This window comes from Halichoeres trimaculatus, unplaced genomic scaffold, assembly GCF_033239565.1.
Source record: "Halichoeres trimaculatus isolate MK-OKI-2021-1 unplaced genomic scaffold, fHalTri1.1 fHalTri1_scaffold_15, whole genome shotgun sequence".
Lineage (NCBI taxonomy): Eukaryota > Metazoa > Chordata > Actinopteri > Labriformes > Labridae > Halichoeres > Halichoeres trimaculatus.
In genome coordinates, this window is record NW_027437193.1 from 13,895,005 (window position 1) to 13,910,214 (window position 15,210).

The 15,210-nt window shown below is 41.1% G+C and overlaps 1 protein-coding gene across 1 annotated transcript in view; it reads right to left on the reverse strand.

Moving 5' to 3' along the window:
- Positions 1-14,846, reverse strand: part of spidr (scaffold protein involved in DNA repair) — a 45,132-nt gene extending 30,286 nt beyond the window's left edge. Inside the window, exons 1-7 of the mRNA XM_074689072.1 lie at positions 14,644-14,846; positions 14,189-14,353; positions 6,248-6,311; positions 5,722-5,904; positions 4,616-4,761; positions 1,280-1,515; positions 752-852 (exon numbers count right to left, since the gene is read on the reverse strand). Coding sequence (XP_074545173.1) covers positions 752-852; positions 1,280-1,515; positions 4,616-4,761; positions 5,722-5,904; positions 6,248-6,311; positions 14,189-14,353; positions 14,644-14,658 — 910 coding nt within the window. The 5' untranslated portion in view covers positions 14,659-14,846. The remainder of the gene's footprint in view (positions 1-751; positions 853-1,279; positions 1,516-4,615; positions 4,762-5,721; positions 5,905-6,247; positions 6,312-14,188; positions 14,354-14,643) is intronic.
- Positions 14,847-15,210: the final 364 nt, after the last annotated feature.

Sequence of the window (15,210 nt, forward strand, 5' to 3'; positions counted from 1 at the left end):
TCTGACTCGTAAACTTTGATACTTGGGTGATTATTGACAATATTGCTTTTAGCTGTAAATTCACAGTAGCTTTATGATGTACTGGATTTCATTTCAACATTTTTTCTATACAAAACTGTCTTTAATGTGGGATTGACCTTTCTCTAATTCTACATTTGTTAAAATTCCCAAAGTTTTTTAAATTATTATTTAAGCCATGAAAAAGCCTGAGTTGGTTTGAAAAGTTTACGACAATGAAGAAACAAAGAAAAAATCTTTCAATCAAAATATTTTTTTAGAATGCAAAAGAATAAAATGTTGATTAAACTGTAAAAGGGAAGCTGGTATACGTTTTCATGCTTAACCTCTGTTCTTAACATCTTACATAAAGTAAGCCATTGACTGACCACAAACTCTGAGCTCCACCAGGTGGTTTCTTTTCTATTTTCCATCATCAACTGTCACTTTTGAGCCACTGTTTGTGTCCTATTACGAGGAGATACTTAACAAGAAAAAAGGAGTGGTTTGGTTCACCACGGAAAGGAAAGAAAGACCTAAGCAAGCAGCTTCCTGTCACCTACATATTGAGTTCACAGTTCAGGGGCACAGTGATCCACCTTCAGCCAGCACTTCCTCTGCACGGCCTCTTTATGCAGTCACACACACTAACAAAAAGAGACACTGCCTGCATCCCACTTGCAAATCAAAGTTCATCATTAAATGTGAACGGTCATAAGGGGTGAGGGAGTATTATGGGTTCTGTGTGGATTACCTGTTGCTGGTGAACCTTCAGAGAGCGACTGGTGCCTCCAGAAGCTAACAGCTGACCTCTGTCTGCTCTGAAGTCGACTCAGTCTCTCAGCAAACCCCCCACTGTGCAAGAAACACACAACAGTCAGAGAAACAAGTGAAGATTTGACATGATAGCTTGCACAGCTTGACAAAAACATAAGTTTATTTCAAAGAGGAGATTATCTGATGCAAAACGATGAAGCTGTCGAAGACAACAGATAGCCATCTGTCAGATTTGGGGTCTTGGAGATGGCAATGACATTTCGCACCCACATCGTGACTCCAGGTGTCCCTTTTATCATCAGTGTTAAGAGTGGAAATGTTGCTGCCAGAGTTTGACTGTCACCTGTCAGCGGGTTATATGTAGTGTAACTTTGTTTGCTCCTTTTGTGAGGCAATAAACTTGAAACATACAGAAATTCAAGTGTCTAAATTGTTTTTAAAAGCTGAGCAGTTGAAACTGTGAGAAGGAAGGTGTAACATGACTCAAAAACAAGGGCATTCAAACCTTTGAAATTTTCTTTTCTTTTTGGCTGAGTCTTCCGGGGTCTTGAACTGCCTGTCAATCCGTTTCTGAGGCGTCTGCAGCATCGCCTGAGCAGATCTGACCCAGTCACTGACTGACCTTCTGCTGCTTTCGCCACTTTGAAGAAGAAAGCTCTCAGAGTCCAGTCTGCTGGACGCCGCTGTGCAGGAAACGGTCTCACCGTCAGAGGTGTAGCCTGAGATTTCTAGCTCCATCATCTAGGGAAAAGGTCATTATTTCAGAATTAGATAAAATATTTGACCCAATTTTGAAAAAATAGTTATTTTCAATGATTTATGAATCATGTACAGGACAATGTTTACATCAAGGAGGAAGCTAGGGCTCAAAATGGGGTCTGGTTTCAATGAATTAATAACGAATCATTAAAGATCATATAAACTAAATAAAGTCTTTAATCCGCCAAGTTGACATGGTACACTTATTTCCTGTCAGGCTGATTAATTCTCATAAAACAGTAACACAACAATCCTTTTTGCTGTCTCACTGCTCACTTCACCTGAGGGAATCGGCTCTCATGGAAAAATCCACAAGAAACCCGAGTTCCTGTCATGTGCAGACACGACCAACATACCAAGCTCTGTCAGCCAACGTGCGTTCTTATTTGAATCAACTTGACCCTGGTAGGCGCACTGCCAGCAGACGTCACACTCTAACCAGCTACAGAGAATAAGGAACACTATGTTCCTGGCAGCCACTCAAAAATGTTTTCACCCTGCACTGAAAGTATTGTAAGTACACACAGCCCTGCGCAGCCTCATCTACTCGCATGTTTTCCTGAACAAACAGTAGTAAAATGAGGTTTATAGCCCCGCTCTGTTGACACAGCCCTGATCTAGCTACAGCCCTGATGCAGTGGGAGGGGGAGGTTGTTGACCCTTGATGTTAGCGCACTGCATCCACTAAGAGGCCATCCTCTTTGGTCTTGAAATACAAATTTGCCCTTGCAGCTCCGCCTGTACACTTTCAGCTCTGGTAAAATAATAAGAGATTTGGCACATATTCATCAACTGACTCAGTCGTACATTTATCTGGAGTAATAAACTTCATCTTGGACTGTGAGGTCTTCCTCTGTAGCCTGTTAGATCCGGTTTGATTTCAAATTGGCAGCGAATTAGCATGCTTTCCCGGCAGCAGAGAAATGAAGTTACAATCTGAGGCTCTACTTCAATCAGAACTTACTTGCGTTGACTAAAATCTAATGTTATATTAAAGGCAAGATATACAAAAGCTATTACTGTTATTGAATATGATGAGTGAAGAGAAAACAAGCTATAGGCCAAAAACCACATAGATTCATTTTAGCACAACCATATTTGAGAAGTGGGACCCTAAGAGTGTGTTGTTCAAGCTGGCTTCTGACCACAAGCCTCCTGTTCAGTGATCTTTGACCCCAGAGAGCTGATAGCAGCAAATTAAAGTGTGACAAGAGGAAGTAGCTGGGTCTGCGGGAGTGATGCTAATCTGTCGACAGGCTTCCTCTGCACAAACAGCCTGCAAACTTGCAAGAAGACACTGGTTACTTCAGTTCACCTTGAGCTAGTAATATGATTTCAAAAGTTGTTATTTAGTCCAATAAGGATTCAGATCAGAGCTACCCTAAATAAACCAATTCCACCCTCTTGATGGACATTTGCATGATCAGCTTTCTGATAATAACAAGTGTTATGATTCAGTCATATCCGACTGATCAGTATAAAGTTATGAAGTCTGCTGCAGAACAGCAAAACAATATGTGCAGTCTTGAACCTGAGCCCAACACCTTCACCACCACTCCTTAAACATTCTCTCCATGCCAGCCCTGCCTTTGACAAACACTGGTCCTGAACAACTTCTTCGAAGGAAGAGTGCAATCAAAGTGTATTCAACGAACAGAATGAGGTGAGGAGGAATGAGTCAAACTAAAACAAACAGTTGTTGTATAAAAAGCATTCAGGCCAGGCCAAAAGAAAAGCATCTTGTTGCACAGAGTTTGACCATAATTCACATCTTATACATTTTTCAGATTATTCAAAATACATATACAAGTCAATTCTTCAAAAAAATAGAGGTAGAAGTTTGGTAAAAGACTGACATTTAAAGGATTTTTTTCATGCAATGCTAGATGGAGTTGCTTACAGCCTTTCTGCTGTTTACGTCTCATTCAATTTGAGTTTAAAAGTGATACGAGACTTTTAAAGAAATCACTTTATTCTTTTATACTGGGTATGCAATGTCCTTACATTTCTAACATTAAAGATCAAGAAAATTACTCCATATTTTTGCTAATAATAATAAATTTTTGTTGTTTTAGAGAACACTGGGCCCAAACTGCTGCCAATGAATGTCTTGAAAATCTGTCAAACCTCAAAAACATCTAATTTACTGAGATTTAGCACATTAAAAGACACATGATACGTTTGGGGTGTTGGACACTTTAAATGTTTGGCATTTTGAAAAATGATGTCATAAAAAATAATAATCCAATTTATGTCCCTACAAGCTGTGCTGCAGCTCTTTGGTGTTTCATTTCCATAAATTACACTTCTGAGAGCTGTTTAATTCTTAACACATCCGAGTTTGAGAGGATAAAACAAACCATTACACGTCATCCTCTCATGTTACAAACTGTTTTAAAAAGTGCTCTGGATCAGTGGAAAATTGGCAGCACATTCACTCAGTGTTTTATTGCTACCTCAGCTTGTGAACTTTGACTGTTTGGAACAGGAGTGCACAGTGCAGCACTGGGTTGAGCCTATGGGGCTCTTTCAGGACATGAGAGGACGACGACAAGACTCCCTCTGCTGGAATAAAGGCTAAAGACACAAACCAAATCCAGAAAACTAAAATAACACTGAAGTTAATTTCTTTTAAAAAGAAAAAGTTAAAATACATCATTCTAACATAAGCATTCATGCAAACAAGCAGCTCAAGCTTGATAAAGATGAAAAACAATGCAAAGAGTATAACACAGCATTATAAACTGGACTCTAGGAAAAGAACAAACACTTGAGTCACTACTTCTAGGGAATCTGTATGCACTGACAGTCAACTAAACACCCTTAATTAGAAACATATGATGGTTCCAATCTGGTTGACTATGTTAAAGAGGTTGTGTGGCCCCATCTAGTGTTCATTTGAGCCCATGACAACTTGATTAAACCCATGGAGACCTCACAAGACCTCAAAGGAATGGAATACTGGTGTTAAATTATTACACAATTTAACATGGGATTAATGATGACTTTTGTAGTCAAGGGATCTATAAGTGGTTTGCCACTTGGTGCAACACAAAAAAAAAATCGGAACACATTTACTCACATTGGAAGGTTTATTTTGAGGCAGATCTTTGTTTCTTTCGTCAGATGGTTCGGACTCACAGTCTGAGATTTGTTGACCACTGTCCTTTAGAACATCTTCTTCAGACTCATCCAGATCACTTCCTGTGTCAATAATAGGAAGATCATCTAAAGACAGGAAAGAAAAACAGAAAAAAAAACATTTGCAAGATTTACCAAAGTAAAACCCAAGAGCTTTCCTCAAGCGCAGCAAGATAGTCATCTCATTGCAAATGAGAAGAATCTAAAAATGTAAGCTCGAGGACACTGGTGTAAAAGAATAGTTGCATATATATAGAACTACTTTTATTTGCTTTTTTACCACACACACAAACACCCCTGAATATGAAGCCACATCCTGCAGCCAGTTAGCTTAGCTCAGCTAAAACATCAAAATCAACAGGAGACAGGGATGTGGCTCTGTCAGAATGACTCCAAACTGGAGAAATTATAATACAAAAAACTCAAAACTAACCCTTAATATTTTTGTTATATCTTGCATAAAAAATAATCATTTAACATTTTTTCCTCGCTGAATAGGATATAATGTGAGGCAAGGCAGCCCTACTATGACAACTAACTACATGACTGTGTACTTACTTAGCCACGGCAACACTAAACCAACAAACTAAACTAACATCAGACACCAACGTCACCTGCTGTGAACGAACAGGATACAGGAGAGAGAAGAAAGAACAGACTGCTGAAGAAGCCCAGTCCTGAACCTTGTGGCTGGTTGACGGGAGAATGATGGTCAAGCTGCCATCATCTATTTTATTATGGACCTTTTCCAACAAAACACTTTCTTACTTTTGTTTTCTTGTGTTGCTGCTGTGACTCTTGAATTTTCCTTTGGGGATAAATGAAGTATATTCTATTCTATTCTATTCTAAACACACACACACACACACACACACACACACACACACACACACACACACACATACACATACACACACACACACACACACACAATATGTAATTTTTTAGACAACTAGACTTTATTAAGCTCTACTTTACAAAACTTGAAAACAGAGCGACACAATAAATGCAAGCCCTGACTCGGCTAGCTGCAGCAAACTAACTTACCTTTCTCAGAGCTGAGTATGTGCAGGGCTCTGGTGTAAGACTGACTAAGAGGTGTTGGTCTTGCTCGTCTTTTAGGACATTGTTGCTTGTGCTCTTTGGTCTCGTCACCAGATGGCTCACTGTCACTGGAGCTCCACGCAATGTGCACTGCATCCTTATTACAGTGAAGAACACTGGTCTGCCCTGGGAATACACAGAAGCATTATATGGTGACTTCTTACCTCTCCACTGTTGAAGTATAAGAAAATTAGAATTAATCTAAGGAACAAGGTTAAGTGAAAAAAAAAGTTAATAGGAAAATCTCCTGTAGAAATAAATATAATGGCATTTCTGTCCTTAAAACAGAAAAGTATCTGATCAAAGTTTCGAGTATGGTGATGCCCTCTTGTTGGTATCAGCTCCTTCATACTTTTGAAGCTGGTTAAAACTCATCTGTTGCTACATTTTTGAATGTTTCTGGCTGTACTGATCTTCATACCTGTTGTGCATGCACAAATCAATAACAATACACACAATAACACATTACCCAAAGCGCTGGACTGTGTTAGTTTTCTGATGTGTGACAGTTTCCTTCCAGATGATTTGAGGTTCTGCAACGACAAAACAAGTATCGACACAGTGCACAATTAATATGAGAGTAATGATGTTTTAAGGTGGTTATAGTGATGCTAGTTGTAGGAGCTATTTAGTGTTTTTCTTTGCTTTGTTTAGAATTTAGTTTAGTGTTTAGATTTTCACTATTTTTAAATCAATTTATTTTGATTTAATTATGATTACGTTTTTGTTAGTATTTTAGTAGTTTACCATTCCTTTAGTTTGGGTGTTTTGTTAATTATTTGTTTAAATTGGGCACAGTGGCACTTTAGGTTATATAGGTAAGCTTACGGTAGGGACCAGCATGCACCTGGGTGGGCAGATGGTTTTTTACCGGAGCGGGAGCCACATGGGGAGTTTTCCTTTGTTCTCCGTTTGTTTGATTTTTTTTGGATTAATAAACCACATTTTTGTGAAAGTTTGACATGAGTTTGGACCTTATGATTATTTTCCCATCCGCGTAAACCACAACCCACGGTGCAAGAGTGGCCTTTTGAGTTTTTTTTGTGAAAGTTTGTTTGAAACTTTTGTTGTCTTTTTTTGGTGGATAAACGGCCACTACATACAAGTAAAAAACCAGCCCTTCGACTCAAAGGAATAACTTCTGACTGGATTTGTTTGGATTGCTTGGATGTGGATGAATGGACTGAAGACAGCGTTTAATCACCTTTTGGATTTATCAGCGGAGGCGGCAGCGCGCATTAAGCTTTTACCTGGCCCAGATCGACAAGATGTTCAACCTTTTTCGAGGAAACTGGTATGTGATTTAACTGTTCAGAGCCGTAATGGAAAACGGCCAAACGAGTGGAGTTTGACAGTGTTTCACAATGCATGGAATTCAAGGAATAATGGTTGAACCGCCGCACGTCTGCTTTTACGCACGGCCACGCGCCTTCATTCATTCATAAAAGTCTGATCGCTGTGTGTGTTTGATGAAGAGGATCTGTTGGTCAATAATCAACGAGTGTTTTGCAACCTGCTCTCTTATGTGTTCATGAACTGTGATTGGTTTGCAAAAAAAGGAAATAAATAAAAGAAACGGAAATGTCTGATGTCGATGCAGAGGACGCTGAAAGGCCAAGAAGAGCTGTTAAAATGTCTGTCAAAGGTCTTGGATATAGTCTGATAACACTCCAGGAAAAACGAAGAGCAAAATGCAAACAAGCCAAAGGATGTATGGAAAACATAAATGCCCTGATGGCATCAAAGGAAAATGTCGATTCAGTAAAGAATGAGCTCTCTGTGTTCGTAAAGTGTTATGAAGACGCACATGATATCCACAAGTCTTTCATGAGTTTACCTTTGCCCAAAGATGATGCTGAAAAACAAAGCAAATACTTCACTGACAAAATGACAGAATATTGTGATTTCACGGAGAAGGTTAAAGGCTGGCTTTTTGACGCAAGTCATCCATGTGTTGAGCCAAATAAAGACATGCCTGATGAACGATGCAACGCTGATGAAATAAATCCTGAAGACAGTGTCTCAAATGTTCCAAGTGTAAAGGAAAACTCTGAGAAAGCATCCTCTCGCCTATCACGGATTTCCCACACATCATCCGCGCGCATTAAGGCTGAGGCCGATAAAGCAGCGCTTGAGGAGCGCATTGCTGCGCAAAAAAGGAAACATCAGATAGAAGAGCAACAGGAAAAGCTAAGGAGGGAAAAGGAGCAACTTGAGCTTGAAACGGAACTGGCAGCAACAAAAGCAAAACTTCAAGTCTTGGAAAACAGTTCACAGTGTGGCTCAAAACGTTCAAACGGCATGAATTCTTACTATGAAAGGAATAAGCCACAAGGAGTGAGTGAATTAAATACTGACGCCTGCACTTTTATTCCTGATGTCATTGATAAAAAGGATCATGCTCTTGGTTTGTCTGCTTCTGTACTCCAACCACCAGTTGTCAAGCCTAAACAAAGACAGATAAAACAAATGGATGAAATGACACTTAAGGTCGATGCTCCAGTTCATGTGATGCAAACTGTCAATGGAATTCAAATGGGACATACTCACCATCAGGCTCAACCACTGACTGACAGCTATCAAAATGACATTGTTAACATCATGCAAAGGCAAAATGACATCGCTGCTTTGCTTGTCCAACAAAATCTGTGCTCTGTCCTCCCATCTAGGAACATCTCTGTGTTTGATGGAGACCCTCTCCAATACAGATCTTTTATCAGAGCTTTTGAAAATGGGGTGGAGGCTAAAACAGATAATTGGAGTGACTGTCTACATTTCCTTGAACAGTACACCAGGGGGCAGCCAAGGGACCTGGTGCAGAGTTGTCAACATTTACCACCAGAGCAGGGATACCACAGAGCCAAAGGTCTTCTTGCACAGCACTTTGGAAATGAACATAAAATTGCTGCTGCATATATGGAAAAGATACTCAGCTGGACACCTGTTAAAAGTGAGGACATTAAAGGGTTGCAAGCTTTCTCTTTGTTTCTACGTGGTTGTGCAAACTTAACAGAACAACTGATGTACATGAAAGAGCTGGACTTACCATCAAACATGAGAAGCATCATTTTAAAACTTCCTTATAAATTAAGGGAAAAATGGAGAAATGTTGCTTGTGATCTGCAAGAACGAAGGGGTGAGAGAGCAATGTTCACTGATCTTGTGAGGTTTATTGAAAGACAAGTCAAAATAGCTTCAGATCCAGTTTTTGGTAACATTCAAGACCTTCAGCCCACCAAGTCCAAAACATCCACTGCTGGCCACTTCAAACAAATGAAAAAGGGGAGTAGTTTTGCCACCAATGTCACTACAGTCAAGGAAGGAGTCATCGGTCAACATACAGGAAATAAGGTCAAGCTGTCCACTCTCAATTGCCTGTTCTGTTCTCAAGGTAATCATTGTCTGGATCAATGCTCACAGTTCAAAGTGAAAGTACATAGGGACAAGATCAACTTCATTAAAGAAAAAGGAATCTGCTTTGGATGTTTGAAAGTGGGTCACATCAGCAAAGACTGCAGGAGTCGGTTGGATTGTGATGTGTGCCATCAAAAGCACCTAAGTGTCCTTCACATAGAGCGGCAGGATAAAGGAACATCCTCCAATCAGTCTGTGAGTCTTTCAAATGCTTCGCCTTCAGTGTCTCAGACTTGTGGTCATATCGGGGCCGGTCATGAAGATTCCTCAATTTTTTCTATTGTTGCTGTCAAAGTCAAAAGTCAAAAGAACAACAAAACTGTCCAGACATATGCTTTTTTGGACCCTGGGAGTTCAGGAACATTTTGTACAGAGAGCTTGGCAAGAAAGTTGAACTTAAAGGGTAAAAAGACAAGCATTTCGTTGAGAACAATGGGTCAAAAAAAGATTGTAAATGCTCATGTGCTGTCTGGCCTTGAAGTGTCTGGTATGAATATGAATGACTTCATTGAGCTACCCGATGTCTTAACTCAAAAGGATATGCCTGTTTCCACACTCAATATTCCACGACAAGAGGATGTTGACCAGTGGTCGTATCTCAAGGATGTTCAACTTCACGACATCAATGAAGGGGTTGACTTGCTTATCGGAACCGATGCAGCAAAGGTGATGGAGCCCTGGGAGATAATCAACAGCCAGGATGAGGGACCTTATGCTGTCAGAACTAGAGTTGGCTGGGTCATCAATGGTCCACTTCGCGGTGAAAGCAACAAGAACAAAAGTGACTGCTCTGCTATAACATCCAATCGGATCTCCGTTGAACATCTGCAGGAAATGTTGGTTAGACAATTCAACCATGACTTTAATGAGAGGTCATCAGATGAGCAGCTTGAAATGTCCAGAGAGGATGTGAAGTTTATGGATGTTATGAACAACACAACAAAGTTAATTGGAGGACACTACTGCATTGACTTACCTTTCAGGGAGAAAAGCCCCCTCTTGCCAAACAATCGCCATGTTGCAGAACAGCGCCTCCAGAGCCTGAAAAGAAAGTTTGTCAAGAACAGTCAATTCAAAGAACAATACATAACATGTTTAAATGACATGGTGACTCAAGGGTATGCTGAGCTTGTGCCTTCTGATCAGCTGAAGCAGAGTGACAGTGTGTGGTATATCCCTCATCATGGGGTTTATCATCCCAGAAAAGGCAAGCTAAGAGTTGTTTTTGACTGCGGAGCAGCATACAAAGGGACGTCACTGAACTGTCAGCTGTTGCAGGGCCCTGATTTGACCAACTCTTTAATTGGGGTACTCGTTCGATTCAGACAAGAGCCTGTTGCTGTGATGGCTGATATACAAGCAATGTACCATCAAGTTCATGTTTCTGAAAAACACGTCAACTTCCTCCGCTTTCTCTGGTGGCCTGGTGGAGACACTTCACAGTCTCCAGTGGAGTACCGCATGAAAGTACATCTGTTTGGAGCGGTCTCTTCACCAAGCTGTGCAAATTATGCACTGAAGAGAACTGCAGATGACAATGTCCAACATTTTCCTGAAGAAGTGGTAAACACAGTCAAATGTAATTTTTATGTTGATGACTGCTTGAAATCAGTGGCCTCAGAAGAGAAAGCAGTCCAGTTGGTTAAGGATGTGACTGCGCTTTGCCAGAAAGGAGGTTTTAATCTTTCTAAATGGATCAGCAACAGCCGAACAGTGCTGATGTCAATTGCTGAAGACTGCAGAGCAAAGGAAGTGAAGGAACTGGATTTGGATGTGGACCAACTGCCAATGGAGCGAGCATTGGGGCTACAGTGGTGCATCCAAACAGACAAATTTAAGTTTAAGACCTCACTACAGGAACAGCCACACACCAGAAGAGGCATTTTATCAGTGGTTAGCTCACTGTATGACCCCTTAGGATTTTTGTCCCCATTCACTATTCCAGCCAAACTGTTGCTACAGGAGCTTTGCAGGAGAGGTTTGGGGTGGGATGAAGCCATACCTCATTCCCTCTCCAAGAAGTGGTTTGAATGGTTGGATGATCTTCAGAAGGTGGCTGAGTTCAGTGTGGATCGATGTATTAAATCCAGAGATTTTGGAGACCCTGACACAGCTCAGCTTCACCACTTCTCTGACGCCAGCCAAGTTGGATATGGAACAGTGTCGTATTTGAGACTGGAAAAGGATGACAGAGTTCAAGTTGCTTTTCTGTTGGGAAAGGCCAGAGTTGCTCCACTGAAGCAGATGACGATTCCTAGACTGGAACTCACAGCAGCAGTTCTTGCAGTCAGAGTTGATAAAATGCTTCAGAAGGAGTTGCACCTGAAGCTGGAGAAGTCAGTTTTCTGGAGTGACAGCACAACTGTACTCAAATACATCCATAATGAAACCAGGCGATTTCACACTTTTGTTGCAAACAGAGTGTCCATCATCAGAGAAGCAGCAAGTGTCGATCAGTGGAGATATGTTGGATCAAAGGAGAATCCAGCAGACGATGCCTCAAGAGGAATGAGGGCAGAGACTTTCCTGAAAGGCAGGAGATGGATAAATGGTCCAAAGTTTCTCTGTGAGCCAAAGGAGGTTTGGCCTAAGTTGGATGCTGATCTTGATGTGATTCCTACAGATGACCCAGAGGTCAAAAAGGATGTGACAGTGAACTCTGTTGTTGCAGGTTCTGAGTATGCCACAGATCGCCTGCTTTGTCACTTTTCATCTTGGATGAGACTAAAGAGATCTGTTGCGTGGTGGCTGATGGTCAAGAGAGCTCTTCTGTTACTGGGACAGAAAAGAAAGGAGTTGTGTGCCTCTGCAGAATTCAATAAGGATGAGCTGGAGACTCAAGGATCTGCAGTGGAAAAGAAAATTCAGAGCTTTAAAGCCACGCTCAAAGGACAGAGTCTGAGCCCTGAGGATCTTGAGAAAGCAGAACAGTCAATCATTCAGTATGTACAAAAACACAAGTTTAAAGCTGAAATTGCATCACTGAAGAGTGGCTGTAAAAGTGTTTCTAAGGGGAGTCCACTGTACAGACTGGATCCTGTGATGGACAATGGAATCCTCAGAGTAGGAGGTCGGCTGGGTCGATCAGCAATGCCAGCTCAGTCCAAACATCCAGTAATTCTGTCCAAAGATCTGCATGTGTCTGTACTGATTTTGCGCCATATTCATCATCAGCTGGGCCATGCAGGAAGAAATCACATGATGTCCAGACTGCGGCAGAAGTACTGGATCATCAATGCAAATTCTGCTGCAAGGAAAGTGATATCTGACTGTGTGGGTTGCAGGCGCAACAGAGGGAAGCTGATTGAACAGAAGATGGCAGACCTGCCTGAGGAAAGAGTGTTGCCTGATAGAGCCCCCTTTACAGATGTTGGAGTTGACTACTTTGGGCCTATTGACGTTAAAAGAGGCAGGAGTGTTCTTAAAAGGTATGGAGTGCTTTTCACTTGTCTTACCAGCCGTGCGGTGCATTTGGAGGTGGCACATACACTGGATACGGATTCGTGTATAAATGCTGTCCGCAGGTTCATCTGTAGACGAGGCCCAGTCTCCACCATTAGGTCTGACAACGGCACAAACTTCGTTGGAGCCAACAGGGAGCTGAAAGAAAGTCTGGCTGGTTTAAATCATGTTAACATTCAGAGAGCTTTGGTTCAGGATGGAATCAAGTGGAATTTTAACACAGCTGCAGCTTCTCATCATGGTGGTGTGTGGGAGCGCTTGATTCGTTCAGTGAAGAGCGTTCTCACTTCAGTTCTCAAACAGCAAATTCTGGACGATGAAGGGCTCCACACTGTGTTCTGTGAGGCTGAGGCCATATTGAATGACAGACCAATCACAAAGGTCTCTGATGACCCAGATGACCTGGAGGCACTCACACCCAGTCACATTTTGACGTTAAAAGGCAAGCCAGTCATGCCGCCAGGACTGTTTGATCCCAGCGACCTGTACATCAGAAAAAGGTGGAGGCAAGTACAATACATGGCAGAGCTCTTTTGGAAAAGATGGACTTCTGAATACTTACCAATGATGCAAGAGAGACAGAAGTGGACAAGGCCGAGAAGAAGTCTGACTCCTGGAGACATAGTCCTCATTGCAGATGCCACAGCTCCAAGAGGATCTTGGCTGATGGGGAAAATTCTGGATGTGAGAGCAGATGCCAAGGGCCTGGTGCGCTCTGTGCGCCTTCAAACAAGAACCAGCATTCTGGAGAGGCCAGTGACAAAGCTCTGCCTGCTGCTGGAAGCAGGAGTGTGACAACGTTGGACCTTCCCCTCTCTCTTGTTTTTTCTCTCTCTTGCTTTCTCTCTCTTTTTGACTCTATCTTTTGTTTTGTTTCAGGTTCATCAAGAAGAAGATAATAAGATAGACTGTCTAGTCATTGGTTGGAGTAGAGTGAATAGCTCCTTTGAGAAATTAAAGTAATTGTGATTAAATGCACAATTAGGGGCCGGAGTGTAGGAGCTATTTAGTGTTTTTCTTTGCTTTGTTTAGAATTTAGTTTAGTGTTTAGATTTTCACTATTTTTAAATCAATTTATTTTGATTTAATTATGATTACGTTTTTGTTAGTATTTTAGTAGTTTACCATTCCTTTAGTTTGGGTGTTTTGTTAATTATTTGTTTAAATTGGGCACAGTGGCACTTTAGGTTATATAGGTAAGCTTACGGTAGGGACCAGCATGCACCTGGGTGGGCAGATGGTTTTTTACCGGAGCGGGAGCCACATGGGGAGTTTTCCTTTGTTCTCCGTTTGTTTGATTTTTTTTGGATTAATAAACCACATTTTTGTGAAAGTTTGACATGAGTTTGGACCTTATGATTATTTTCCCATCCGCGTAAACCACAACCCACGGTGCAAGAGTGGCCTTTTGAGTTTTTTTTGTGAAAGTTTGTTTGAAACTTTTGTTGTCTTTTTTTGGTGGATAAACGGCCACTACACTAGTGTTAAACAGGTCTGAATCATGCCATAATGCACCCCATAAAAGTTTATCAACCTTTATCACCGGGGACTCCAGAAAGCTGTCTCCACATTTCTCCCAGCTCTTTGCAGAAGACACAGATGACAGTGACGATGGCTCTCTGGCTGCTGGCTTTGAGAAACTATTCTCCACATCATCCGGGAAGAAGATACACTTAATGTCTTTGGAGTATCTTTTACGCTGCAGAATTAGAGAGGATGCGCGTTTAAGAGTTATTTACTGAAGAAGTTTTCCACACGTATCAATCAAACTGGTTAAATGGCGTTTGGCTTAGCGATGATTATTAACCTCTTTTAACGACCTAAAATAACAAACACTGTGAAACTTTTACTCTCTTAATCCACATTTGACAGGTAAACTCCACAGAAGTGTGGGTGGGCTGCGCTGGGTAACATGAGTTGACAACGCTAACTAGCCTGTAGCTTCAAGTTAGCTTAACTTCCCTGCTAAGCTACCTAGCATTTTCTTACCTTTCTGGCAGACATGGTGAAAGCATTTAAATGAATTCCAACAGTTTTTGCTTTTATCAACTGGCCCTCCCAAATTAATTCTATTTTGACCCAAATTTCAAGCAAAAACAGTGTACCGGTGTCTGCTAACTTACTCGTTTCCCATACTGGGCTAACTTATCATAACTGTTACTCAATCTGCAGAGGGTGTGTTGGATTCTTGAACAGCGTGGACCGGCGGCGGCAAGCTGATGCTTGAATACATAAGCAAGTTAGATTTTTGAAATGTCGTGTACTATTTAAACAGCTACTTATATCCGTCTGAAAATGATTCTTTCTTCGTCTTACATTTCAATTATATAAATATACTTAATACATTACGAAGCAAATATCTTAAAATATATGCAAAGAACAGTGCAAAAGAAAACCAAAATCACGCCATTGAACACATCTAATCGGTAACATCTTGTTTTTCTGTGTTAACAGGATAACTGTCTGCTAATCTAAAGTTAAAAAAAAAAAAAAAGGACAGGCTAGTCACTGTGAAAGATTGGACATGCCATGCTGCCACTGCCCACACTATAAATA